General features: G+C 35.7%; 2 protein-coding genes and 2 non-coding genes across 6 annotated transcripts; 1 reads left to right on the top strand and 3 right to left on the bottom strand.

Moving 5' to 3' along the window:
- Positions 1 to 9,993: 9,993 nt before the first annotated feature.
- Trnaa-cgc lies at positions 9,994 to 10,065 on the bottom strand. Its single transcript has one exon. It is a non-coding gene; the product is annotated as a tRNA-Ala (tRNA).
- A 3,217-nt stretch (positions 10,066 to 13,282) lies between these two features.
- Positions 13,283 to 13,366, bottom strand: Trnal-cag. Its single transcript has one exon. It is a non-coding gene; the product is annotated as a tRNA-Leu (tRNA).
- A 2,916-nt stretch (positions 13,367 to 16,282) lies between these two features.
- LOC123315747 (fatty-acid amide hydrolase 2-like) lies at positions 16,283 to 22,833 on the top strand. Of its 3 annotated transcripts, none has more exons than XM_044901581.1 (8): positions 16,283 to 16,618; positions 18,745 to 18,929; positions 19,033 to 19,228; positions 19,446 to 19,678; positions 20,609 to 20,875; positions 20,947 to 21,090; positions 21,507 to 21,944; positions 22,575 to 22,833. In XM_044901581.1, the coding sequence occupies exons 2-8, from the start codon at positions 18,750 to 18,752 to the stop codon at positions 22,674 to 22,676; spliced, it is 1,560 nt and encodes a 519-aa protein (XP_044757516.1). In that variant the 5' UTR covers positions 16,283 to 16,618; positions 18,745 to 18,749; the 3' UTR covers positions 22,677 to 22,833. The 3 variants fall into 3 exon arrangements, with proteins under 3 accessions (XP_044757516.1, XP_044757515.1, XP_044757517.1); XM_044901580.1 differs by having other exon boundaries at positions 16,284 to 16,605; XM_044901582.1 differs by lacking the exon at positions 16,283 to 16,618 and adding an exon at positions 18,217 to 18,510.
- A 97-nt stretch (positions 22,834 to 22,930) lies between these two features.
- LOC123315748 lies at positions 22,931 to 25,586 on the bottom strand. Its single transcript, XM_044901584.1, has 3 exons — positions 25,335 to 25,586; positions 23,534 to 23,671; positions 22,931 to 23,451 (listed from the first exon to the last, which is right to left on the bottom strand). Exons 1-3 carry the CDS (start codon positions 25,384 to 25,386, stop codon positions 23,270 to 23,272), a joined length of 372 nt encoding a protein of 123 aa, XP_044757519.1. The 5' UTR covers positions 25,387 to 25,586; the 3' UTR covers positions 22,931 to 23,269.
- Positions 25,587 to 25,886: the final 300 nt, after the last annotated feature.

Raw genomic sequence — 25,886 nt, 5'->3', positions numbered from 1 at the left:
TTATAACCGAGTCGCCCCCGCCCTCGGCCTGCCAATCGGTGCGCTTCGGTAGTTAATGATGATTGTTTGTAACTTATTAGCAAGAATGGGACTGAGCTTTGAGGTGCAGAGACCGGTTAGTGGATACAGCTTGACGTGATGAGGTCTGGAGGTTAGATCATACGGAGGTGGGCGATTGATTAGCCACGTTTTAATGAGTTTAATCTGATAGGGTCAATAGAATCTGGATAATGAAGGCGGAGATGAAGTTTCATGACCCATTTGCTCACAGGACAGAAAACCATCATACAAACCAAATACCAGTGAAAAAAAATGCTCATAGGTCTACTCAGATATAGGTATGCCTAGGCCAATGAATGAAATCAATGAAGTAGTCAAGAATATCAAGGTCCATTCAGTCAGGGTTCTCGAGAAACTGGGAGAACAGTTTTCTTTGTTGATTATATGTAAGAGGCCTCGACAATGGCTTGCATGTAGCAGGCTTATTCGATAGTCTTCCATTTCACTTCATAGTTGACAAGTGTTACAACTTGGGTTTTCGTGGTGTATTTTCAGGTTTTCTCCAAAGTTATCTCGAGGGTAGATCGATTTCTGTAAGGGTTGGGAGCTGTCTATCTGACTAGCAGGATCTTAGTCTGGGAGTGCCACAAGGATCAGTCTTTGGCCTCTTCTACTTCTGTTTGTTGAGTCTGTTTACTGATGATGTTTCGATAGTGGTTTCGGTCCCAACGCTCGGTAAACTTCAGGTGCTATGTGAGCTATTATTACAAAGTTTTGAGATCTGGTGTCATAAAAACAACTTAATGATCAACATCGATAAAACCGAATTTATCCACCTTCTTTACAATTGGGCATAATGATCGTCAGCTGGTGATTCGTCATTTGGATAGTGCTATTCTGTCTAAGAATAGTACTGAATTTCTTGCCATTCACCTTAACAACAATAAAAAATAGGGTATAAACATTGATTCTGCATGCAAAAAAACTGAACAAATCTTTTTATACTTTAAATAGGGTGAGAACTTTACTTTCCTTGGAATCATCAATATACTAAAAAGACAATCAATATACTGAAAAGATAATCAATATATTAAAAGGATAATGGCCATACGTTGGAAGGCCTTTAATAATACAGAAACGTCTGAGATATATGATATCAAACACACCTCCACGTTCGTTCTGCAGACCTATATTCATAAAAAAACATATTCCAACTGTAGCCTCCATTTTCATTTCCAAATGTCTTTTATATGTGAAAGACAACTGTCTAGTCATAATTATGGTACCAGAAGTGAGAAAACATTGTTTATCCCCAAGCACAGAATAACTAAGTTCGAGAAGTGTCCTTTCTATCAATGTATAAGACTTTATAACCATTAAAAAGCTCTTATTATCTATCATATACAGTGTTCAAGTTCAACAATTGTAAAATTTTTCTTCTTCCTTCTTCCTCAATATCCCACAGGGGACAGATAATGTATGATCCCTCAAGATATAGTTTTTCTAATAATCTGATTCCTCAACTACGAAACATAATGTTTTATTGGAACAATCTCCAAATCGCGCTGACCAAAGTCACAAGTACGTGCTCGCCCTAAAGTATGGGCTACACCACTTGCACTTCTACTCTGTAATCTGTGACCACTTGCTTGTGGGCGACCAACGTTCGTCCTACACATTGGTTGTTGTTCGTTGGCCAGTGATGCCAAGTTTACACGATTATAGTTGAGAAACCCTCTGACTAATATATTGTATTGATGATTTTCCGCTCTGAGTGATGTCTCACACGAAGTTTAAATTTCCCCGTTCAATATAAAACATACGGATCTGATGGTACGGATCTGCTCCGCCTAATTTTGGAACCCCGCTTGTCCGTATGAGACGAGAACGCAGTGCGGGCAAACGATGAGCGAGCTGGCGCCACCTAGCTCTACCACCCTCTACGCTGTTCAATTTCGGTCACCTTCCGTGATTGTTCCTAGTTCCAAATGTGTTTTCTGATACATTCGCACTCCTGACGTGTTGACATCGGACGTCATGGAAAAAACGGGATAAATAATCTATTCAACGTCATTTTCTCACATTCGATGTTGTTGCGGCGGTTTCCCAAACAACATAGATATCGCGTTGTGATTACATTCAAAACTTTCCAGATATTCATTTCGTATAATACTTGCTGGCCAATTTTTTCTTTTCACCGGTCTGCTCGTCAATTCAAGTCAAACGGACAGCACCTGTAGAAGTAGAATGACAGTTGCGGTTAATACAGCTGCCCATCATGCATTTCGCCGCAAAACGATGTAATTGATTAAGTTATTTATTAGCAAGTAAGGCAAACAATGGGCATCGAATTTCATCAAAGGTCTCTTCGATGAAGTTTACACTCAAACACATATCTGTCGAAACAAATGTGGTAGTGCCCATTGAATACCTATATAATAACAAATGGAAAAGGCTCCATAAAAATATATATACAAAGTTGCGCCATCTATCACCTGGTAGATGGATGTACTACCTAGACGTAGCGTGTGGTCTGTAGATCCCTGTCGAATGGCTATGACTCTAGGATGGAGACTAGCCATAGTTGGTTTGAAAAAATTAATATGCATATTATAGGAGTCTATATTGGCTTTATACTTCACAGGGAATCAGTTCTTACAGAAATGCTCGCAATCGGAAGATGAAAACCTGGAAAAAACTATAGGAAATGGGACAAAGCTGATAGAAAGAGCACAAAACTCCCATATCATTTCTTAATCAAGGTTGATTTTGGAGTGCCGAACAAAATTTAATAAAATAGACAAGAATTACAAGCTCTTTTTGGTCTGGTTTCACAGTCATTCGGGAATCGAAGAGGCCAAGAAAGAGACCTCAAGCCTCAAAAGCCAGTGATTGGCACAAAACCTTTTTTGGCATAAGAAAATGTACCAATGAGAAAGAGTTTGGAGAGAAAGAGCAAACCGAAATAGAAACATCCTCGCTGAATCTCCCAGGAATGGATCACTCTTATAAGATCTTTATTTCAACCGGATTTCAGTGAGAATAATTCACAACTTCTCAGGACAGAATACTGTCGCCTTATGAAGCATGTGATGAAAATTCGTATTCAGCCGGTTACAGAATGCCTGGCCATTGCAAGCCAACGGAAAGAATGATTTGGCTCTAAAATTGTAGGAGTAACTATGCAACCTATTGAAATTTTCCGAGATGAAATTCATGAGAAGCTGTGGATGATACAGTGGTAGAAACAGCTCCTATGAGGGTCACAATGGACTTTCAACTAAATTGAACTAAACTGAGTAATGCTTCGGATATTCTTAAAAATGCTGACGGAACCCAGAAATTGTCGACAGATTTCTTTATCTAGTGAGATGCAATACAGTTAAACGAAGGCACAAAAAATATTTGATATTTTTGATGCACATCGTTCAGCTTGACCTAATAAGTACAAATAAATATTTTGAATGGCGAATGAAGGTCTACGGTGTTCTTTGTCCCCTCATTTTTGTCTTCCCACTGCCATCATACACTTCTCTACCCAAAAGAGAACAAAATTCTTCAGCGAGTCTCATCTACAGCCCATTTTGGTGGTCGCCCAGTTTGGAAAAAAATTGGTGTTATTTCACCATAACATCTTCGTTCTTCTTCTGCAATTCTAATTTTCCTTAGCTGCTCTTTGTTCATTTGCTCAGCTTTTAACTCTGGTGGCCCATTCTTTGGTAGATTGCTGCAAGATATACCCAGTTTCTTAAAAATAGGCTTCATATGAAGTTGTATTTTATATGGACATGGGCTTTGGTTTGTGCTCTGAAGATGGCTATAGCCGAAACATATGTCAGCACAAACCAATAATTACAAGTCCAATGAATAACTGGAATTGAGACTTTTCTTATCCTTCTGCGTTCATATCAATAATTAGTAGAATGAACTTCAGAAGATTCTTTAAGATATATCATCCTCACAATCATTTTTGTCTCTTGAATGGTCAAGACCGAATATTTAAACCCTTTACGAGATGTCATCTCGAACTTCACTAAAACTGCTCGATTTATATCTGAAACCCACTAGATGGAACATTATTTAGCGTAGTTACATTTTAATTTAACAGAAATTGTTTGGAAAGCTTCTGGGACTGAGTAAGTGGTTTGCATCCTTCGTGTGGGAAGCTCTTTCATAAGGTTTCACGACAGGATCGTTTGCATCGCACATGGCCTATGGCGAGGATGACTACAAATGGCACGGTTCAGATGACCACCTGCTTCTCGGGTTATAGAGGTGAATGAAATTTTGCGATCCTCTTCGGCAGTGCGTGAGCTCGGTGTATATGGGATACAGGACAATCTATTGGGGAACTGGCTAGATGGGGGAGATTTATGACTAATAAAGTTGAGAGCCGTCTGCAATAATACGGCGTTGGATGATCACGTCACGATTAGATGTATTGATTGATTTAGTTAGTCGACGACCGCTCCGTCGAAGATTGTGCCAGTGTTTCGAAAAATCACTGATTGGTACATGAAGAAGTTATTGGAAGTTTTCTGATATTCAGATCGACACAATTCCGTGAATTCGTAATAAGTTTCCTCTCTCATGTTTCCCTTGGATGTCGCTGTCAAGGTATGTCCTGAAATGTATCTGGCATCGACAGGATGGACAGAAAATAAATGGGCAGATCGACAGAGTGGAAAAATTCAGATTCATAATTTATTCATACTTATCAGGAGGCTGGACTTATGTTCAAATGTTTATGAGTAGCTTCAACGCTTCTTTGCATTCCAAAATATTCCTCACTATCAGTTTCCAAGACATTTTTATGCTTCTATGAAGGTGGATCATCTATATACTCTATACTGCATAGAAAAGCCTCGATAGATTATTATTTCTCCTTTGAACTTCAAAATCAGTGGGGCATCTCCAAATGCTACACTAAAGGATTCGCATTTCTGTGCCTAATTCACTGGTGGCTGAAATTGATGGCAGCGAAGCAATGACCTGTCAATGGCCTTGTGACTCTATCCACAAAGATCTTGCTGGCTTATCCACGGCTTCAAAAGCATAAAGATAATGGAGTTAGCCTAGGTTTGTATTTCACACCGAGAACTTTGCCATTGGCCTAATGACCTATGTGTATGATCTATGTACATCTTATTATCGAAAGGAAATGGACTAGAACTCCAATCCTCATAACCAGCTGCTATCGAAAATTGACGAATGCAACTAAGATTTCTAGGGTCTAGTGCTTGAATGCTCGTCTACTGTCTCTCCCTGAGTGCTAGATTGTGCAATTTCTTTTGATCTGAGATTCTGAGGCCAAAAACTATTGGATTCTTTTTGGCTAACGTAGTGACACATGGTTCTGGACACATTGTCCAGAACCAGTTATTGGAGTATGAAGAAATATATGAAAAGTAACTCATCAAATATAACAGACAAAATATGGCTAGAAATAGTCTTAAGGAAGAAGAACTGGTCTGAGGAATAGAGACTTTGTCTCTTGTCTTTTGCTCTCATGCTGAACTAAAAGGAACTCAAGAACTATTTATCAAACTTCATAATATGTTTTCCCTATTGATCCACTGAACCTTTTTTTTTATTTTGGTTGAATCGAGAATTAAACTTCTAGAAATAAACCCTCAGTTTAACGTAGTGCAGGTTATTTCCATCAAGGAAGTTTTATGAAATTATAAAAAGAAAATTGTCTTCACGAATTCGGTAAAACTACCTTCAAATTGATCAATATGGCATCTATGTACCAATATGGGACAAAACAAGCAAAAATTCATCCCCATTCTGTTTGAATTCATGACATATGGGGCCATCTGTAAACCGTGAGGCAAACGAGTCACGTGTGTTAATATCACTTTCCGCCACTTCTGAGCCATTCTCTTTCATACAACGTTTAACAAGGGATTAAATCGATTTTTCGGGCATTAGGGTGAATATTGATAACTGTCACGATAAGTGTGCGAATGATATTCATAGATTACTTTATTGATTTCAATCCATATTTCTTGATTTGGAAAAAATCATTTTTTGAGCACTTATTTTTCAGGTAGGAGTTGAAGTAGATCAGCAAGTCAAAGAACATGTATATTTTAAAAGAAATAGAGTGTTCCACATTGCAAGCTTACCGCATATCAATCCCATCGTCGAGGGTCCACTGAGTGCTGATATATTGATTAAATGTCACACAAACCCTTCATTCTCGATTTGCTAGGTGCTCACGCTACCAGTTCAAAGAAATATTCATATGTGTTTGGAATATTAGTTGTCAACGGTTCCTGGATGTTTCCCATCAAGTATTAAGTCGAAACTTCTTCGAGGTTTTAAAAGCACAACAGACTAATGATTTATAGACCTTTGAGGAAACAGAACGTCTTTAGATTTTGTAGACTGCAAAAGAAATTTCCAATCTAACTGAGAAAATATCATGGTAACCATACTAAAACCAACCTAACCTACCTAACCTAATCTACCCTCAACTAACCTAACCTAATCTAAACTTCCTAACCTAACAATCATAACTTTTCATAAACCTGATACATAATCCTGAATAGTTACAAAAAACCCTGAAATAATTGGAAATATTTTACGCTGATTATCCACAAATTTTCGAAATTCTTATGACTACCCCCAATGTATTCATTATACATGACTATATTATGCATCAATCCCCAACATGGTCGGCCCTATAATTGACAGATTCATGGCTATTATTGCATGAAATTTCATCTTATGGGAATTGGATCGATCTGGAAGCAATACGTTTTCAGATCTATGAGACTCTCATCCACTCTATGCAAATGTAATAAACGTAAAAGCCACGAGCTAATCTGGCAATCGAGACATGGCTGGAAATAAACCATACTGGGGTCAGCCGCGTGTTTGTGTTGTTCGAACTAAGATATCCAAAATTAACTAATTAAAATCATTGTAGTTTGCGTGAGTGACTGACATTCCGTGGCAGAGATATTGTCATCAATGTCTATCGATTACTGTCTTGTTAGCTTACAGCTTTCGGTCCTTCAGAAGAGGATAATAAAAATATTAAAACTGTGCTACCGCAGGCGTATCAAATATTCGGTTTCATATAACTTTCTTGGACTTATGAACATAACATAACATAATCCGGGAACCATCATCTATTGAACATAACATATCATATATCCGGGAACCTTCATCTACTGTACTCTAGACTCAAGACAAGACAAAACTGCTCCACATGAGTTAGGGATATTGACTTAAATTGTAAAACAATATATTTAAAATAAGATTTTTATGATGAAAATTCATATTAAGATGATTTCAAGTTGCAAATCAATTTTAGCCTGTAGGTATGCAGCGTATACAGGGTGGTTAAGAAAAATCGAGTAAAATAACGAAATTTTAAATTTTATTCCCAGAGAATTCAGGAGTTTTAAGACTATCAATACAATGTATTGCCTCCACGGGCATCAATAACAGCTTGAAATCTTCTTTGCATACTACACACGAGGTTGTTGAACATTTCTTGAGGAATTTGGTTCCACAAATGGGGCAGAAGCTCTCTCAGATCATTTAAGGATTCTGGGGTAGGTTGATGATTATCTAATTTTCTTTGGAGCATATCCCATGCATGTTCTATGCAATTCAAATCTGGTGAGTGAGGAGGTATTGGTAAATGTGGAATACCAAGCTCCTCACGCGCATTCTCAACTATGGCTGCACGGTGCGGTCTAGCGTTATAATCTAGAAATCGAAAAGTTTCACCAATAGCAGCGTGAAAATTTGGCACAACATTGTCAATGACATGCTCCCTATAGTGTGAGGCGGTCATATTCCCAGGACAAATGTGTAGATCTGTGCGCCCGTTGAAACATATCCCGGCCCATACCATAACACTACCCTCTCGGAATGGATGGACTTCTTGGACATAGCGACGATTTCGGGGTATGCGTGGGATTGTCCATACCCTTATTTTTCGAGAATCTGAAAATCGTCCATATCTAGATTCATCAGTGAAAAGGACACTACGCCATTGATCGTTCCAATTGATATGTTGCCTTGCCCATTCCAGTCTTTGACGCTTATTATCACGTGTTAATGGAACTCCTCTTAATGGACGTCTAGAACCTAGATTCACCTCTCTCAAATGTCGTCTGATGGTTTCGATGGAAACTTGGACCTCTTTTGCATTTTGAAGAGTATTCCTAGTATACTACACGTAGATGTAGGGTTTCTTCTCACCGAAACGGTGATGAAACGATCCTGAGCTGGTGTTGTTTTTCGTCGCTCACCAAGCCTTGGTCTTTCCAATACGGAACCTGTCTCCCTGAACCTATTCCAAAGTCGAGATATCACTCTTTGGCTGACTTGGAGCCTTTCCGCTACAACAACCTGAGTTAGGCCATCCTGTAGCATTCCGATAGCCCTATTAGCCTCAGCGTTTGTTAATTTACGTCTTGGCATTTTCAGAAAACTCGTTTCAAATCGAAGCCGTTGATAAACTGACTTCATTTCAAAATAAGAAGATTCATGAAGCATATGCAAAGAACCAAACGTCAGAAAAAAGGCGACCAGAATGACGAAATATCTCATACTGATTTTTATTGGATCGAGTGAAGTTGAGTTTTAAATGATTTTACCTCGATTTTCTCGAAGATTACATATTTTTAATAACGATTGAATACGATATCCCTTATTCTTGTGGAGCAGTTTAATATATCTATTATAATAACTATAACTATTTGTTATTGTACCTACTGTTGCTCTGGATAGTTTTATATAGTTATCCATTCTTCTCATCTATGATATAGGAAGTCCAATACTATTTTTTAAGTATCAAGCGTCCAAACTCTAATAAACTTTAAGTTTCTACGGTTAATAAATAGATGACATCAAAAGTCGATTAAAGCCAATTTGAAACCAAAACACATTGGTATATTTGCGCGGAAACAGTACTTACATAAAAATAATCAAACAAAAATATATAAAAATATATAAACGAAGGTGAAATGAATTATCGATTATTAGGAGATATAGAGTGACAGAAGACTATTTTGAGCTGTTGAGAGAAAGGAAAATTCTGATAACCTAGAGGGATCAGGGCAGTGACAAACGAAAAAAATCGTGATCTCTGATGGGGACTAAGAAATCTGACAAAATATGTCATGATGAGCTCTTTAAAGAGTTTGGGGCTTGAATATACAAATACGAATTTCTACATGTTACCGAATCGGAAGTTTTTTGAATATTTAATTGACCTGTATTGATCCTCGAGCCTGGATGAACGAGAAATTATGTCGACATATTTCCATCCAGGTAGAATGGATTCCATAATAGGACTTTCGACTGTTTCGAGATAGGCTATCACACGAACAACCCCTATATCCACTATCCAGGAAGATATATAGCATTACTATTACACCACACATCCCCACCCTCATCTGGTGTTACTTCATTTGTTGAAATTCAGAATCAATACCGGCTTCGTCTGCTTCCGCTGCTGGTCGGTCTGGAAATTGTATAAGATCATGGACAGCATAGGGTGGTGACGAATGTCACCCTTATGTTGACCCATGCTACCGCGATTTATTCCAATCAACAGGGAAGCTTTGAGTGTCAGTAAATGCAGAGCGTTAGATGATAATAATCTCAAATTGGGTTTGAATAACAATCTCCAGTGATACTCTCATTTCGAAAAATCTTCATTCCTCTACCTGTTAGTTAATATATAAATATAATCAAAAGTTTTTGCTTAGCACTTTTCACGTCTTCTTGTTCTCCACTGACTATGTGAATTGTAATATATTTTGAGTATTAAATCCCTTCAACCCTTATCATATATTACACAAAAAAGTATAAATATAAAAAAAAATTCTATGCAAATACGTTAAAATATCTTTTGGAGTAGATAATTCTTCTTTCTTTCAACTCATGTTATAAAATGGTTTCCCTAGTTGTCCATCTCGTGAAAATATTTATTTGTAGTTGAAAATTAAGGGCAAAAACGATTGGAGGAGCTGGGATTTGAACCCAGGACTTTCTGCATGCGAAGCAGACACTCTACCACTGAGTTACACCCCCGAATGGAGGAAAAAGACAGGTAAAAATTTCATTTGCATTTATCGTGAATACCTAATTGAAATATTTTGAAATAATTGAGTATTTTTCTTACCCAATGAGCAGGACATATGCTATTGAGTTCAACAGATTTCTGAAGCTTCAAAATGGAACAACTTATAATAGAATTTCGAGGAAACAATGTCAAGCCAAAATTTTGGAAAAATTCTTAGCGATGGAAATGATTATTCACGAGATACAGGCGGTACAAAAAATTGAAAGATTGATTTATTATTGTGGATCTTCCATATGAATTCTTTTTATCTGTCCCTGCTTAGATACCTAGATAGGACCTAAAAAGTAATTTTCGATTTTTTTCTTAGGAACTAGAAAACTGACAGAACCGAAATTTAGCAGACATTCCATAGGAGCTAGAAGGCAATAAAAAAAATGGGGCTTTTCCCCTACAATTGCAAGGGGTAGAAAAAGCCACCCCTAAAATTTGTTTCATAGGAAAGTTCTTCCTTATTCATATTATTCCATTGGAAAATCAAATTTTGATGGCTCATCTTATAAGCTTTCCAGTAATTTTTTGCTGAAAGTTGAAAGAACAAACTTATCCACAGCTACGTATGTTTGAATCGTATAGGCTGGAATGGGGAATTCCCCTCAATTTGGGTTATCATTGCAGATGCAAGTTTAAACTGAATAATTATGGGTTTCATTCATGATTTTTTTCAAATGCACCGCGGAAACTATTCAAAATCATTCTTCAAATATGGGGTTTCAAAATTTAAATCGCTTGGTTTCAAGTTAACGATTTGGCAACAGCGCCTACTAGATGATCAGCTTGATTATAAAATAACAGCTGTTGATTTACAGGCGCGTACCTACTGGCGAGCCTCAACTGCAACCGGCCATAAAAATCCCATAAAATTTTACGACCTTCCTCGTTCGTCGCAGACCACAGACAGCCATCTTTGTCTATCTCATCAAGATAATGTATTTGTTGTCCTTTATTATCAAGGCATATTTCAGTCGATGTTGCCAACTTGTGCAATTGAAATGAAACGCTTTAAATTTCAAATACCCATTTTTATTTTTCATTTTCAAGTGCTTAAAATAATCTTTTCGGGAAACGGTTGAAATGATTATCTCAAAATGTGACGTTTCAAAGATATTTCATAATAAATATTATCTTCGAACTTAAATTAACCTTGTAGGCGAATATCATGCTATCATAAGGAAACACCACCAACATTTTATTTTGATTGCCCTCCAACTCTCATATAATGTCTGCCCATTTCATTTCTGTCAGTTTTCTGGTTTCTAAAAATAAACAATATTGCTTTACAGGGGCCATCTCCAAGGGGCTGTATAGACCGTACCTTCACCATTCTTTGACAAGGGATGACCATGTATTTACACCCTGTGTATGATGATATTCTAAAAAGAATTCATTCATGAGAAACGAAAACGATTTAAAATTTCTGTTTCATTCAAACTCTCCACCATCTTTAAAAGATACGCTACTGTGGAGACGGAGAAATCGGGAAATGAACAAACGCAGAATGATTAACAATCCATTCAAAGCACAAAACATATACCATTTGGTGGATTCAATACTGTTATCGACCCAATAGAGGAGGGGGCAATAAGAGGGTGAGTATTTGGGGGTGCGGGCGACTCTAAGGGGCTGATTTGTGGGGATGAAGGAAAGGCGCCTTCTTGTTGACCGCCTAGAGCGCTGAGGCGCCACGACTTGTTGGATTCCGACACACTTTCCTTGTTACAGACTCCGTATTGAATCCAGTCAATGTCTACCGACGTTTTATAGATCACCTCAGGTCGAATATGTTGAATGTATTTAATTTAATGTGAAAAAAGTAGAGTTTAAAAGTAAAAATAATATTAAAAATAAATATTGATAAAATAATCAATAATAAAAATTAAAATAATACAAAGTAGAACACCGATGAGCTACCCATCCAACAAGAAGAGAAATGCAAACAAGCTACTAAATATATTGTTGGCTTTTTTCTAGTGAGATATGCTTCATTTTTCCATTACGATTGACAGAATACCTCGAAAGTCTACAGGAAAACTGTAAATAATGAAATCTATTGAATGAATTCGACCCATCTCAAAAAAGAATTCCTCACTGAATTATTGAGTAAACCGAACACTGATATTCGTCAATATTTCATAAAAGTCTCTACTTTTACTTTTCTTATTCGTCGATTGACCGATTGTACAAGGAAGTTACTGAAAAACTTATTTGAGATATCAATTCAACAAATCACATAGTCAATAAAAAATGATTCTCTAGCTGGATCAACCCATATAACCTATTTCCATAGTATGAAATATACAGAGTCAGAAAAATTCTCGAAAAGGTCAATCATTATAAATCTAGTACGAAAGAAGATATTTACATTTGAGGGACGTTATGTTGGAGGATTTGCAAAGGTAGAACTTTTTTCTCTCTAAGAAATCTTGGTATTCTAACAATAAAGAGGTTTTGAACATCAGTTTGTTAATGACCAAATATCTCGATATACTTTTATAGAACTTTTTTGTCAATAAACGAAATTTTTATAGTTAAAAAGGTAGTGGTGGTGAGCATCTAATATGTCACCACCCTGTGTATTCATGGAATTAAAATAAAAATTGAATTGAATCAAAAACAACTGCATCGCAGTTATTATCTATACCTATAACAGGATAAATAGTTGGCTTCCAGTTTCAGAAATAAGATAAATAAGAATATAATAAGAAGACCCCACTTTACCAGACAAACGAAGTGAAGGTTCTGGGGGTAAATTGCTTCATGTACGTATCGTCATAGTAAAGAGGTCTCACCCTATTTGGAAACTCGGATTGGAGAAGAGCTTCATACAAAACCTGCCCCCTGTTCTTCGGTGATGTGCTGAAGTTTCTCCTCATCTTTTCGTTGCACACGCAACAACGAGGCGTTAATATTGGATTTCACCTCGAAAGGAATCCCTTCACGAAAGACTGAATTCGAGAATGCCATATTCGAGAATTTTCACCTTCCGTTTTTCATTACCTTCGTCTTATATGAAAAAATTTTTACTAATAATCTGCAGAATAAAAATTGATTTGAATAAATGCTGTTTTATTGAGAAGACACATTCATCTAATTTCTTTCTCCATTACAAAAGACTATCATCGACTCTGGAATTGATGGTAATTTGAGACATTCACATGTAAAAGTTAATGTCAGAAGTGGGATTCGAACCCACGCCCACAGAAGTGGACTGCGACCTGAACGCAGCGCCTTAGACCGCTCGGCCATCCTGACTTACGGTAACTTTGTTATATAGCGTCATGAGTGGAGCAATGAGAACCAATTTCATGTTAAAACGTGTTTTTTCAGTTAAAAAAGACCAGAATTTTCTGGTGAAAACGAAAACTTACTGCTTAGTATATTGAAAACTAGTTCTAGCTTCGAAACTCCATTCCCAAACAAGTTTATCTGACACTAATTTTAACTACTTAGTATATCATACGAGATTAGAGAATACTACTTTCAACTAGTATTAGAGAAACTTGTTTCGTGTTAAAAATGCGGTTTTCTTTCTTTTCCATATTAATTTATAGAAAAATCTTGGTCACAATTTGGCGTTAATATTAGTTAGAAGTTAAAATACCTATAGCGATCTAACTCTGAAAGTCTGAAAGAAAACATACATTCAAAAATTACAATATTTGCGTACATTGTTGAATTTAAGAAACATAAAAGACTCAGATAAAATTATCTACTAGTTATTGCAAAACAAACTATGGTAGCATTCTGAATAACAAAGGTTGCAATTTTCTTATAGAGACAGACACCGTTTTGATTTCAACATACATTTTTTAACTTTGTTCTTTGTTCCAACTGTAACCAGTTTCAACTTAATCGTTTCGGCCAAACCAGTTGTGTCTAGAAAGAACTGGTTTTAACAATTTTTTTTGAGTAACTGTGAATTATGGTTTTAACAATTGGTGAAAATTAGTACCAACTAGAGAATGCAAGTAGTTACCAAGAACGAGTCTTACACTCTAACATAATAAATAGATAACTAATCTAATGGTATAGTTCTTAATTGTACTTGAACATAAACGTAGACAAACAATTCAAACTGTTTCTTCGGCTGTTCAATTCAGTGAACGATAGAAATAAGTTTCGAAATTATCATTGTTATTGCAAATGTTTGCAAAAATGGCTATTGTATGTATCGAAAAACGCCTGACTTGCAGCATGCCGGCAACACAGGATACAGCTTTGCGTTTCGGAAATTGCCTTCAATGGATTATGAGTGGTTAGTTGCCTATATCTATTCCGAATTTTTAATTTTAATTTATTGTTGAGAGTTGAGAGTTGAGACTTTGGAAGTATTGCATTCTTCTAGAGGATTTTTTTGGCTTAATACTATATATCTATTAGGTACATTTTTGGACTTCAAACTTTGTACATCCTATCTTTTGTATATTGAGTAAAAAAATCTTCCTGTAGATGTAGGTGATCAAGAGAATAGCTGGAGATGTAATGAAACAAACAATAAGCCCAATACAGATTCAACTCAGTGAATCCATAAAAAAATAACCTTTTCCATTTCAAATGGATAATTCTTTATTTCTTCAGTAATGACAGAAACGTGTATGAAAACTATAATTCGAATAAAATTGCGTTATGTGCGTGTAAACCTTGAAGTTGAAACTTTTCATGTACCTATTTGTTAGTGATTAGGAATGTATGGTTACTATTCAGTATTACCTACTACTTTTATTGATGATTGACATACCACATACCTACCTAGCTACATACATATTGAAAGGATAATATAAACAATGTAAAATTAGCAGCGCTAGTGTAGGGAAAATTATTATTGAATTCTGAAAAAAACAGCCTTCCTGGCTCTTTCCAGAATTCAGTGATAATTAATATTCCAATATTACCTAATTCATCACAGCAATTAAATCTTAAATCCACCATATCTCGAAAAGCTGCTGGTTTAGAATATCCGAATATCGATTCATGCATATCAAAAAACAAAAAAAAAAAAAGATATAAATGCTAGAATTCCCACCAAACAACCATGCCAGGAAATTTAAAAAGGAAATGGATCTTAATTGTTCTCAAATGATTAGAATGTAAATGCCTCATCATTTCTCATTCTCATCAAGACATAAAATCATTACTACTCGAAGGTTGTTCAAAGTTGTCAAATAGCTATCGAACTATATGATGATCCTTATCGATTATAAATATATCTATTGATGGAACAAATTCCTACAGCTAGAAATTTCGTATGTTACTCAATTATCAAGGCGAATCACTTTTCAATTCTTATCGAACACTCTAATAATCTTTATTGATGTAAAAGCAACAAGTAAAACAGGTGCGGATTGGCATAAAATATACATTTGTACATATAAAATATACATATTTATACAAGTTGTAAATGAGCAGTTGTGAAAAATTTAAGGGGTCTTTCATATAAATTTTTTTTGAGCAGCCCCTGTTTAGATAGAGCTCCCTAAACCTGAACCTAATGAAAGGTTATTTTAAATTTTTTCCTTAAAAATCAGACAGAAACTAATCTGAGGCGATATTCTATGGGTGTGAGAGGGAGATAAAAAAAAGATTTAATGGTATTCCATTATAATGTCAGCATGATATTCCGCCTACTAGGTAAATTTAAATTACAATATAATACCAGCCTATATAACTCACGCCACTTTCTTTTTATAAATTCTTTTTTTTCTCAAAAACATATAGTCTTTAGCAAGAAATTATAAGAGACTCTATTTTTTCAAAATGAATCAAGATATCAAAAGTTGATTTTTCAATAATATGAATAACGTGAAAATTTTCTTGAAGAACATGTTTTAGGGGTAGCTTTTTCTACCTCTTGCATCATAGAGGAAAACCAACAAAATTTTTTTATTGCCTTCTTGAATGTATGACTAAGTTTATTTCTGTCTTTTTTGCTGTCTAGAGAAAAAATTACACTATTTAGTAAAATCACTACGTAAATTTTTTTTAGAACTTTTTATTCACACCTGGTACAAATATTCTTAATCATATCGAATCATTTTGACAATGAAGTCGGTCGAATCCTTGATTGAAAATCACTTCCTCACTAGGTAGGCATAAATTAAAATAGAAAATAATTGCTTCTCTACCTCTGCGACCTTGAACTCTACACAGGGACCATCATCGCGTTCATACATGTGGTCATTGTCCACTGCATTCTTGATGGTGCACCCAAATGGACTGGGTACCATTTTGATGGAACTGTCAAAGTCATTATCATTCAAAATGAGTCCCCTTGATCATTTCTCGTTCAGTGATCTAGTCGGTTTCGATAATTCAGTGTTATCACAATCCGAATATAGCCAGTGAAAAAAAAAACGGTTTTACAGAGTGATACGCGGTGCCGCAGTAGTTCTTCATAGAAACGCGTATCAAAGTGTAATTGGCGTAGCGGATCTATGTTGTTATTTCTATGGTTACATCTAAAGTGTGCTGAACAGTGTTTTTATATATAGAAGGTAAAAAGTGCATGTAAGATGTGGTTTAAGGCTGGACATTTCAATATTAAATTCCAAACTTTGTTTTTCCTATTTTAATGAATATCAAAAAAATTTGATTTTCTTTCATTCAATCCACAGCATGGGAAGAATCACAATTTCATTATATTATTTTGCGAATATTCCAGATAGGTACTTTGGTTGCAGAAGACATTAAAAATTCCCAACATTGTTGATAAGCACTGGATGTATTGTTATTATTTTATTCTTGCTCTTGAACTTCACCTAAAGAATGATCGATCTTGCCATATATGTTTGAATCTATATTATCCAAATACTTGATTGCATTGCCTTTATTATTTCCTTTTTAATTATTCACATATAGAAATAAATATCTATTCCTAAATTTTCATTGATTTGAAAAGAAAAGCTACCCACAATTATAACATTTTTCAATGTGAATATAGTAGTGCTTTTACTGCTTTTTATTTTACTTCAATTAAAACAAAAAAATCTACTCTATATATATATAGGTATAAATATGATCAACTTTTATCGTCAAGGATTAAAAGAGACTGTTTTTTTTAGGGCAAATTCAGAATTGCCTTCTTGAGTTTCATCTTGAAATAGGGTTGCTACAGAAAATGCTCCAATTTTTTTTAATTAGTAAAATTAAATGTATGTTGATAAGAGAAAAAATGGCCATAGGGTTGGCAAATCTTTTAAATGATGAGTTAGCCAACCCACAATTATTCAAAACCTTTAACGCATATCCTGCAGTCAAACCCTGATAAATACAAATATATATTCGTGAATTGACTAAATAGTGAGTGATTTCACATCACTTAGTGAAGAAAGATATTTTAGCTGAATATCTCAAAATAATGATAATGAATGTTCAATGTACAAAAATGCTCCTATCATTTTATGAAAGAATTCACCTTATTTTGAGTGTTTCTATAGAAATGATGACATCTTCCGATAAAAAAAATCGCGCTTTATTTTCGTTTGGAGTTCACCATCGGCTCAAGAGCAAGATGCTGAATTTTCCTTTGGTACTTCGTGATGGGACAATATTTTTCAACCAAGAGTGAATTAATACGTTCCTCTACACTCGAATGCAGGAAATGTACCATTTTCTCCTGAACAAATGATTAGGCGGATTTTCATCAAATCCAAAATGATTTGGTGCATTCCCTCAGAACATAAATTTTTAAAAGCAATGATCTTCGATAGAATGCAACGATAAAATAAAACAATGATAATTAATTTCTGTGGTTGAGTAAATTACCGATTATTCTGATAGGAGCTCAATGGAATTGAACCGGACGTAAAGCCTAATACATTTCTAATTTTGAATTCCGATTACTGGATCTTCAACCTTCGATGATCAAGGTTCCCTGGTTTTGACGTGATTGAAGTTTTGAATAAATTTTCAGTGACTTTTCGATTTCGATATATCCTGCTTTTTGTACTCTGTTCGGATTTGGAGTAGATAGGTACTTTTTTGTTATCTGGTACTAGCTTTGTAGGTTTCGACCTTCATATGTTATCAGCTGCGTAGGTACCGCAATTATGAAAAAAATGAATTAATACTTTATACTCATCAGAATGAAACATAATCGATACAAAGGTTCAAGACAACTGCATTTTTAGCATTGCAATCAAGCAAATAAGTGTTTCTCCTGATATAATTATTGATGTTTTTTCGAAAAACATATATGTATTAATTAAGAACAATTTCAAGAGTTTGGTTCATGGTTCAATTTTTATCGGATAAAAACGTCTAGTGCTTTATCCCATTTTTCTCCAGAATAATGACCAACAAAAACAAGATTAAATGAAATATTTTCATTCTGAAATCAGACCGGATATTTGTTCTTCAGTTTCTAATCTCTTTGGCAAGTGGAAAGATTCCATTTGAATGTAGGTAAAACAAAATTTTACAAGCTTTGATCAGTATCGAAATACATATACCGTATGAAACTTTTATTTTTTCGTTATAGAATATACGCACTAATGAATAATGTAGGTGTACTTCAATAAGTTCATCATTTCAAAGATTGTTTCCATCCCAATACATTCGCATTGATCCTGAATCTATATTGCCGAAATATGTATGGATAATAAGGTAATTCATGAGAGAATTTGATTTTCCAGAGAAAATGGTAGCTACTTATATTCTCAGAGCTGTCATTTATGTGATTCTGCAAATAACTTGGGTTTGCTATATTCCCCTAGACATAATAAGACTGTTTTATAAGAAAAAAATTTGTCCCCCTATTACAAATGAACTACTTCTTCTGAGCGCTTCCGAAGTTGCTGAAAAAATACGAAAAAGAGAGGTAATGAAACAATTTTTGTTTGCACTTTATTGAATAGAATTACATGTGAAAATACCATTCATGAGGAATACTTTCTACATTACTTCAATTTTACTTTTTTTAGGTTTCCAGCGAAACTATTGTGAGATCCTATATAGAGAGGATATCTGAAGTTAACCCTCTGTTGAATGCTGTTATTGATGAAAGATTCGATGAAGCTCTGGAGGAATCTAAGCATGTTGAAAATATTCTAAACAGTGTTTCTATGAAGGAATTGAAGGATAATTACCCTTTGCTAGGAGTACCTTTCACAGTCAAAGGTACGTATATACAGTAGAATTCATGGACAATGAAAATATACCATTCCTACATTCACATTATCCATAGGCTTCACTTAAAGAAGTTTCGTTTTTCTGTATAATCATAACAATATTTCTTGTGCTGCTCTCAATTTTTCACTCTCTATAATAAATGTCTCCGATTATATGAATATAGCTATGTTCTTACAATTAAATAGGTATCCTTGGACTTTTTTAGGAAGCCTAGCAGTAGAAGGTTTGGATCATTCTGCTGGAGTGAAACTTAAACAAAAAATAGCGCTGAAAAACGCAACCGCTGTACAAAAACTGATGGATGCTGGTGCAATACCTTTGTTGGTTTCGAATACTCCAGAATTTTGTCTCAATTGGGAAACTACGAATAAACTGATTGGAAGAACCAATAACCCTTACGATCTGAGAAGAACCGTGGGGGGATCTACAGGAGGTGAGGTAAAAGAAGTTTTCTAAATTTTACATTGTGTGAAAGAATAGAAACATACATGTGTAACCTAGAATACCTAGACAGAAACTATTGTTCTGACACGAGTTTGCCTCTGTACTTTTACCACAAAACACATCCCTGGGGAAGCTATTTGAAGTCGTTTTCATATATAGGATACCCCGAACTTATCTTATGTATTAGGTTTTTGCTAAATAATGGGGAATTCTCATCAATTTGGCTTATCACTGCATATGCAAGTTTAAACTGAATAATTATGAGTTTTATTTATGAGTTTATTAAATTCACCGCGGAAACTATTCAAAATCATCCTTCAAATATGGGGTTTCAAAATTTAAATAGCTTTGTGCGGAGTTTACGATTTGGCAACAGCGCATACAAGACAATGAAAAGAACAATGTCCGATCAGCTTGTTTATGAAATAACAGCTGTTGATCTACAGGCGAGTACTTACTGGCGAGCTTCAACTGCAACCGGCCATAAAAATCCCATAAAATTTTACGACCTTCCTCGTTCTTCGCAGACTTCATAGACAGCCATCTTTGTCTATCTCATCAAGATAATGCATTAGTTGTCCTTTATTATCAAGCATATTTCAGTCGATGTTGCGAGCTTGTGCAATTCTCACACGCTTTAAACTTTAAATACCCATTATTATTTTTCATTTTTAAGTGCTCAAAATAATTTTTTCTAGGAAACAGTTGAAATAGTTGTTTCAAAATGTGACGTTTCAAAGATATTTCATAAAAAATACATCATTTTCGTCAGAAGGAGTATTCCCTATTCCTTCATTATCATTCCTTCACTGCTCTCTTCTCCTCTTAGTAGGAATACGCCAAAGATTGGATATATTCGATTGGTCCACCAATACACTGAACATATTAAATCTGACAGTAATAATACTCTTTAAATTTCTACAGGCTGCTCTACTAAGTGCTGCCGCTTCGCTCATCGGAATAGGCTCTGATGTTGCCGGATCGCTGCGTATTCCAATGCACTATTGCGGTGTTTGGGGACACAAACCTTCACCCAGGCTTATATCCCTAGATGGTCATTATCCTAAGTGTCCAGAAGAAGAGTGGCCTGATGTTTTCCAGGTGGGACCTGTAAGCAGATACGCATCCGATTTGTCGACCATATTTGAACTAATGGTGGAGCCCAATATGAAGAGTAGACTAAAACAACCTGTGAGTAAAGTTCATTAGGAGTTCGAAGACGTAATTTTTCGCTGAGTCTAGTAAAATATTTTTTTTTTCAGGTGGATTTGCGAAAACTGAAAGTTTATTATTTGAAGGAAATAAGGAATCCTCTGGTGTCTAGGGCGAATGCAGACACAAAGAGGGCAGTTGAGAAAGTAGTGAACTATTTCAATAATTACACTGAGAAGTCTGTGGCTGAGGAGGTGAGTGCAGATGTGCGAAATCATTTAATTGACAATTTTTCAACTGTCTTGGGAATTTTTCGAATGTCAACTTTCGACACGCAGTATCCTACAAAAATCATCATAGATCTAAATGTGATACATATTCTAAAAGAGCAACACTCTCGAATCTCGAAATTTCATCGAGCTCGTTGCAGTGGAGTGGTGTTCGGGTTGGGGCATAATTTTATATTTAAAATTTTGTAAGGTGTTTGTTGATGTAAGATGAATAGGTATATCTTTATAAATATAACATATACTTTATGTTTAAAAGAAAACCTCTTTAACCTCATTGATATCTGAAGAGGGAAATAAACTCATGATCCCATTAACATTGTATTCAAGTTAATCTTCAAGTAATCAATAAGTTCTTATGATGGTATATTTGCATGTTTCAGATCAACAGTGATATGCTCAAATTCGCGTCAGAATACTCTTATTTTAGACTTTTACTAGTGGACAATGTTGATAATTTATTCGAAGGAAAGGGTGAGGGTGCCCATATGGAGTTACTCCGTTTCCTCTTCTGCATGTCACAATCCGTATTCACAACGATAGGTTACGGACTTCTGAGGTGGTGGACATCGACTTTTCCGGAATACTACAAAAAGAAAACTCTCGACGATCTGGACGCTCTCAAGAAGGAAATGTTGGAGCTTTTGAACGATCAGAGCGTGCTGATCATGCCAACATTTACCAAAGAAGCCGCGTTTCATGGTGACGTACTTAAGAGATTGTTCGATTATGGATACTGTGGTATTTTTAATGCATTAGGACTGCCATCTACTGATTGTCCAGTGATGCAAACGGAGGAAGGTCTGCCCATTGGAATACAGGTTTGTCAACGAAACTTTATCTTAAATAAACGTGCACGTCGAATTTGTTAGATCGGAGTTTTGGTTATAGGAAAGGTCAGATTAGATTGTGAAAAGTTATAGGTTGTGAAAAGTTGGTTTAGATTAGGTAGAGTTAGATCAGGAAACGTCAGCTTAGAATCAGTTTTGCAAACGCAGAAAGGATTATCCGTTTGTTCACAACTTTGTGAAAGAAGTTTAGGTTAGGTTAAAAAAGATTAGATCGGACTCTTAAAAGTCTAATTTATGGCAGGAAAGTTTCAATTAGGTTATGAGTAGTGAGGTCATTTAACTGGAAAGTTGAAATTAGATGAGAAAACTTAGGTTAGAATCCGTAAATCGCCGAAAGGCTTACCGAGTGGTATTCAAGTTTTTTCACGAAGTTTCAATTTAAGGAATAAACATGATCGATATTTGAGAAGTTAAGGTTATTTCAGATGATAAGGTTGGTTAGGTTGAGTTAGATTTTAGAAGTTCTGATTAGGTTACGAATAGTAAGGTACAGTTAGGTTAGATGAGGTAGCGTACCTCATTTACCTATTCAGGTCAAAACTAGATCACCATTAGCAGGTAAAAATGAAAAGTGGAATAATTCAGATTTTGCATTTATAGGTCATAGGAGCGCCGTATTGTGATCGGCTCTGTTTAGCTGTGGCGAAAGAAATAGAAAAGGCATTTGGTGGTTGGAAACCGCCATCATCAAATGACAATTAAGGCCACTTTGGAACTGGCAAGTATCTGATAGATGAGTGAGAATTTTGAATGCCGAGGAGGAGTTCGAACTTGGGGTGCAAAAATGAAGTGGATATTTCAAGGATGTATATATATGTTATTTATAAAATAGAAATTTTATTAAAAACATCAAAACCAATCTTTCAATTAGAATTTTAATCACTCGAACATATATTGGCCTTGCGAACAAAATAAACGCAGTAAGAAGACCTTCTACAAAACGAATTTATTTTAAGTAAAGTACGAAATCGAAGCTTTATTACTCAATATTTTCTTACAAAGAGCTACTACATCGACTTAAGAAATAAAACCGTTTCCTGGAATTGTCGAGAACGTGAAATTTTGATCCACCCATGTGGGTTTCCTATATATCTCAACATTTGGTATAAAATTCCTTCATTTTATCACAAAAATAAGATCTGAGGTTCATTAATATCACTGCAGTGGTGATACTAACATAACGAGCTGAATTGCATCGTTCTTTCATTTATAATTGACTATGTATCAATATGTTCACACTTCACCTAATCAATATTGGATTAAATAAGGAAAATGAACCTATTTTTCTAATGCGCCTAATATCTCTTTCTGATGACTCCATTGCACAGGTCTTTGTCGCAAATGTAACAACTGCTCAATTTTACCATGCCGTAGAAGAATTTCTTTGCCTCCAATCTTTCCGCTTCGCACATATTTCCTTTTATTATTTTTTCACATCCTCTCGCTGTTTCGTACATCGTCACATTGAGGACCGTATCTGAAATTCATTCAATACAAATTCAATCTGCCTCTTTCAGGTATATAATTTTGATTAAAATATTTGTACTCTATATTCTTACATTTAAATTTGTATTCGCTACACACATAACCCTGCCTAGAAGGACAGTATTCCTTGTCCATGACTCTTCCGAAAGAACATTCATCGTCGAATTCGGAAAGTGATGTTGCATCACATTTGTAACATTTCAAGCTATAACCTGCAAGTTAAAATGATTTCATATGGATGTACTGAAACAGTTATTAGGGGAAGGACCACCAGGTACAATTTTGGGGAAAGTGCTGAGGCTGAAGCCATCTCTTTGAAAAACATTGATGACGCCCTGAAGTACACTGCGCAAAAAAATTGACGCACATTATGGAAATCTCGAATTTATTCTACAACTGAAGGTAGACCACGGGTAACAACTGCCATTCAAGAACGTTACTTGAGAGTTTCTTCGTTGAGACAACGGTTTGCAACCGCTCGGCTTGAGCAAACTCATGAGGTGCAAATTAGCAATCAAACAATAATAAATCGCCTCAGAGAATATGATTTAAGGCCTCGTGTCGCGGCAAGAGGCCCAGCTCTTACCCCAGGCCATCGAAGGGCGCTTTTGGATTTTGCGAGAGAGCATATCCATTGGGAAGAGGCCGATTGGAAAAGAGTTCTCTTCACAGATGAGTCTAGATTCTGCCTCTACCATTGTAATCAACGTTCCCTTGTATACAGATGTCCACATGAAAGATATGCTCAGTGCAATTTCCTGAATACTACTGGTTTCGGGGGTAGATCGACTATGGTATGGGGTGGAATATCTTTGACTGCTAGCACAGACCTAGTGGTCGTTGATAATGGAGCTATGAATGCTGATAATTATATAAGGAACATTCCTGAAGAGCATGTAGTGCCATTTGCCCCATACATTAATGAAAATTTCATTTTTATGGACGATAATACCAGACCCTATCGTGCGCATCGTTCAGGAGTACCTTGAAGAGGTTGAAGTCTCTCGAATGTAATGACCAGCAAGAAGTCCAGATCTCAATCCGATTGAGCAGGTTTGGGACAACCTCAATAGAAGGCTAAGAAGTTCAGAAAATCATCCAGCTACTCTTAGTGACTTAGGAATCCAACTCGGAGAAATCTGGGAAGGATTAGATCAGAACATTTCAAGATCACTCATTTTTAGTAGGAACCGCCGTTGCCGAGCTGTAATTAACGCAAGGGGTGGAAATACCAAGTATTAAATCACTTATCATCATTTCAGTATTTTGAAAATTGTTCTTTTTCCCTCTTTCACATAAGATTCGGTGAAACCCTGAATTTTTCTTCCATTTAATGTGTCTTATTTCGCGAGGGAACGCAAAAAAGAAGTTATAAAGTCAATGTAGAGTTAGCTTCCATTAAAATTGAGATTTTCAGAATGTGCGTTAATTTTTTTGCGCAGTGTATTAACCTAACAATCTGGACAATTTTTTTCAGCGAGGAACTCATTATTCCAAAGCTGATTCGGTTGTTTCAATTAAAATTCAAGAGTTGATCTGATGATGACATTTTGTCTCATCCAACCAGCCCCTCGATTCTCAAATTTATGAAAAAAATGTATCTTTTTCTGTATTCTCGAACTAAGCATGGGAACACTACATTTCAGGTGAACTGCTTTCAATGTTATTTACCATGGGATCATGTTCCTATAGGATCCAATTCCTACAGATTCGAGTTCTAGGGCAGAAATAATGTACCAAAAAAATTTCAAACTTTCACTTCTTTCAAGGAGTTGTTATTGTTATCACTTGGGGACATTATTGGTTAATCTTTCAGATGGAATTTCTCCCAAATTCAAGCTTCATGAACGCCTTAATCACTTATATATTACTCACCTGTTGATATTAAAAGAAGAAACACTGTCGAACACAAAAATAAACGCTTCATTCTGATTAGGAAAAATTAAGCGACTACTCAATAATATTTATTTCAGCTAAGCGTTCGGAAGCTTCTGAAAAATGACAAGAGTGTATTCGAACTTTAAATAAATACGGAGAAGTGTTTCACTGATAACTGTTGTGTCAAAGGTTGAGTAAACAGTTTAATTCTTTTGCTTCTCTCAGAGACGATTCAAGAGCTGATAGGACGGCAGTAGATATAGATCTAATGCTTTAATTATATAGATACTGAACACATTCCAGTGACTAATTCTAAGAATGGTGCATTCCTAGTACAATTACATTTTCCGTATTCGCGTATTTCTGAACTCCGTATCATCAAAGAAAATTAATTATAAAATTAACCATCCGAGAACGTTCATGATCTTTTTTTACAAGCGTGCGCGTTCAACGTTTTTCCCGCACGCATTCCAAATTGCAAAGAGTCACTTTCCCAAGAGGTGCGGGAAAAACGCCTGCTATTTCTTTCCAGGATTAGCAGGGGTTTTT

Source organism: Coccinella septempunctata, chromosome 6 (genome assembly GCF_907165205.1).
Source record: "Coccinella septempunctata chromosome 6, icCocSept1.1, whole genome shotgun sequence".
NCBI lineage: Eukaryota > Metazoa > Arthropoda > Insecta > Coleoptera > Coccinellidae > Coccinella > Coccinella septempunctata.
Note: the sequence above shows the minus strand (reverse complement) of the source record. Positions and strands in the feature narration are given on the sequence as shown.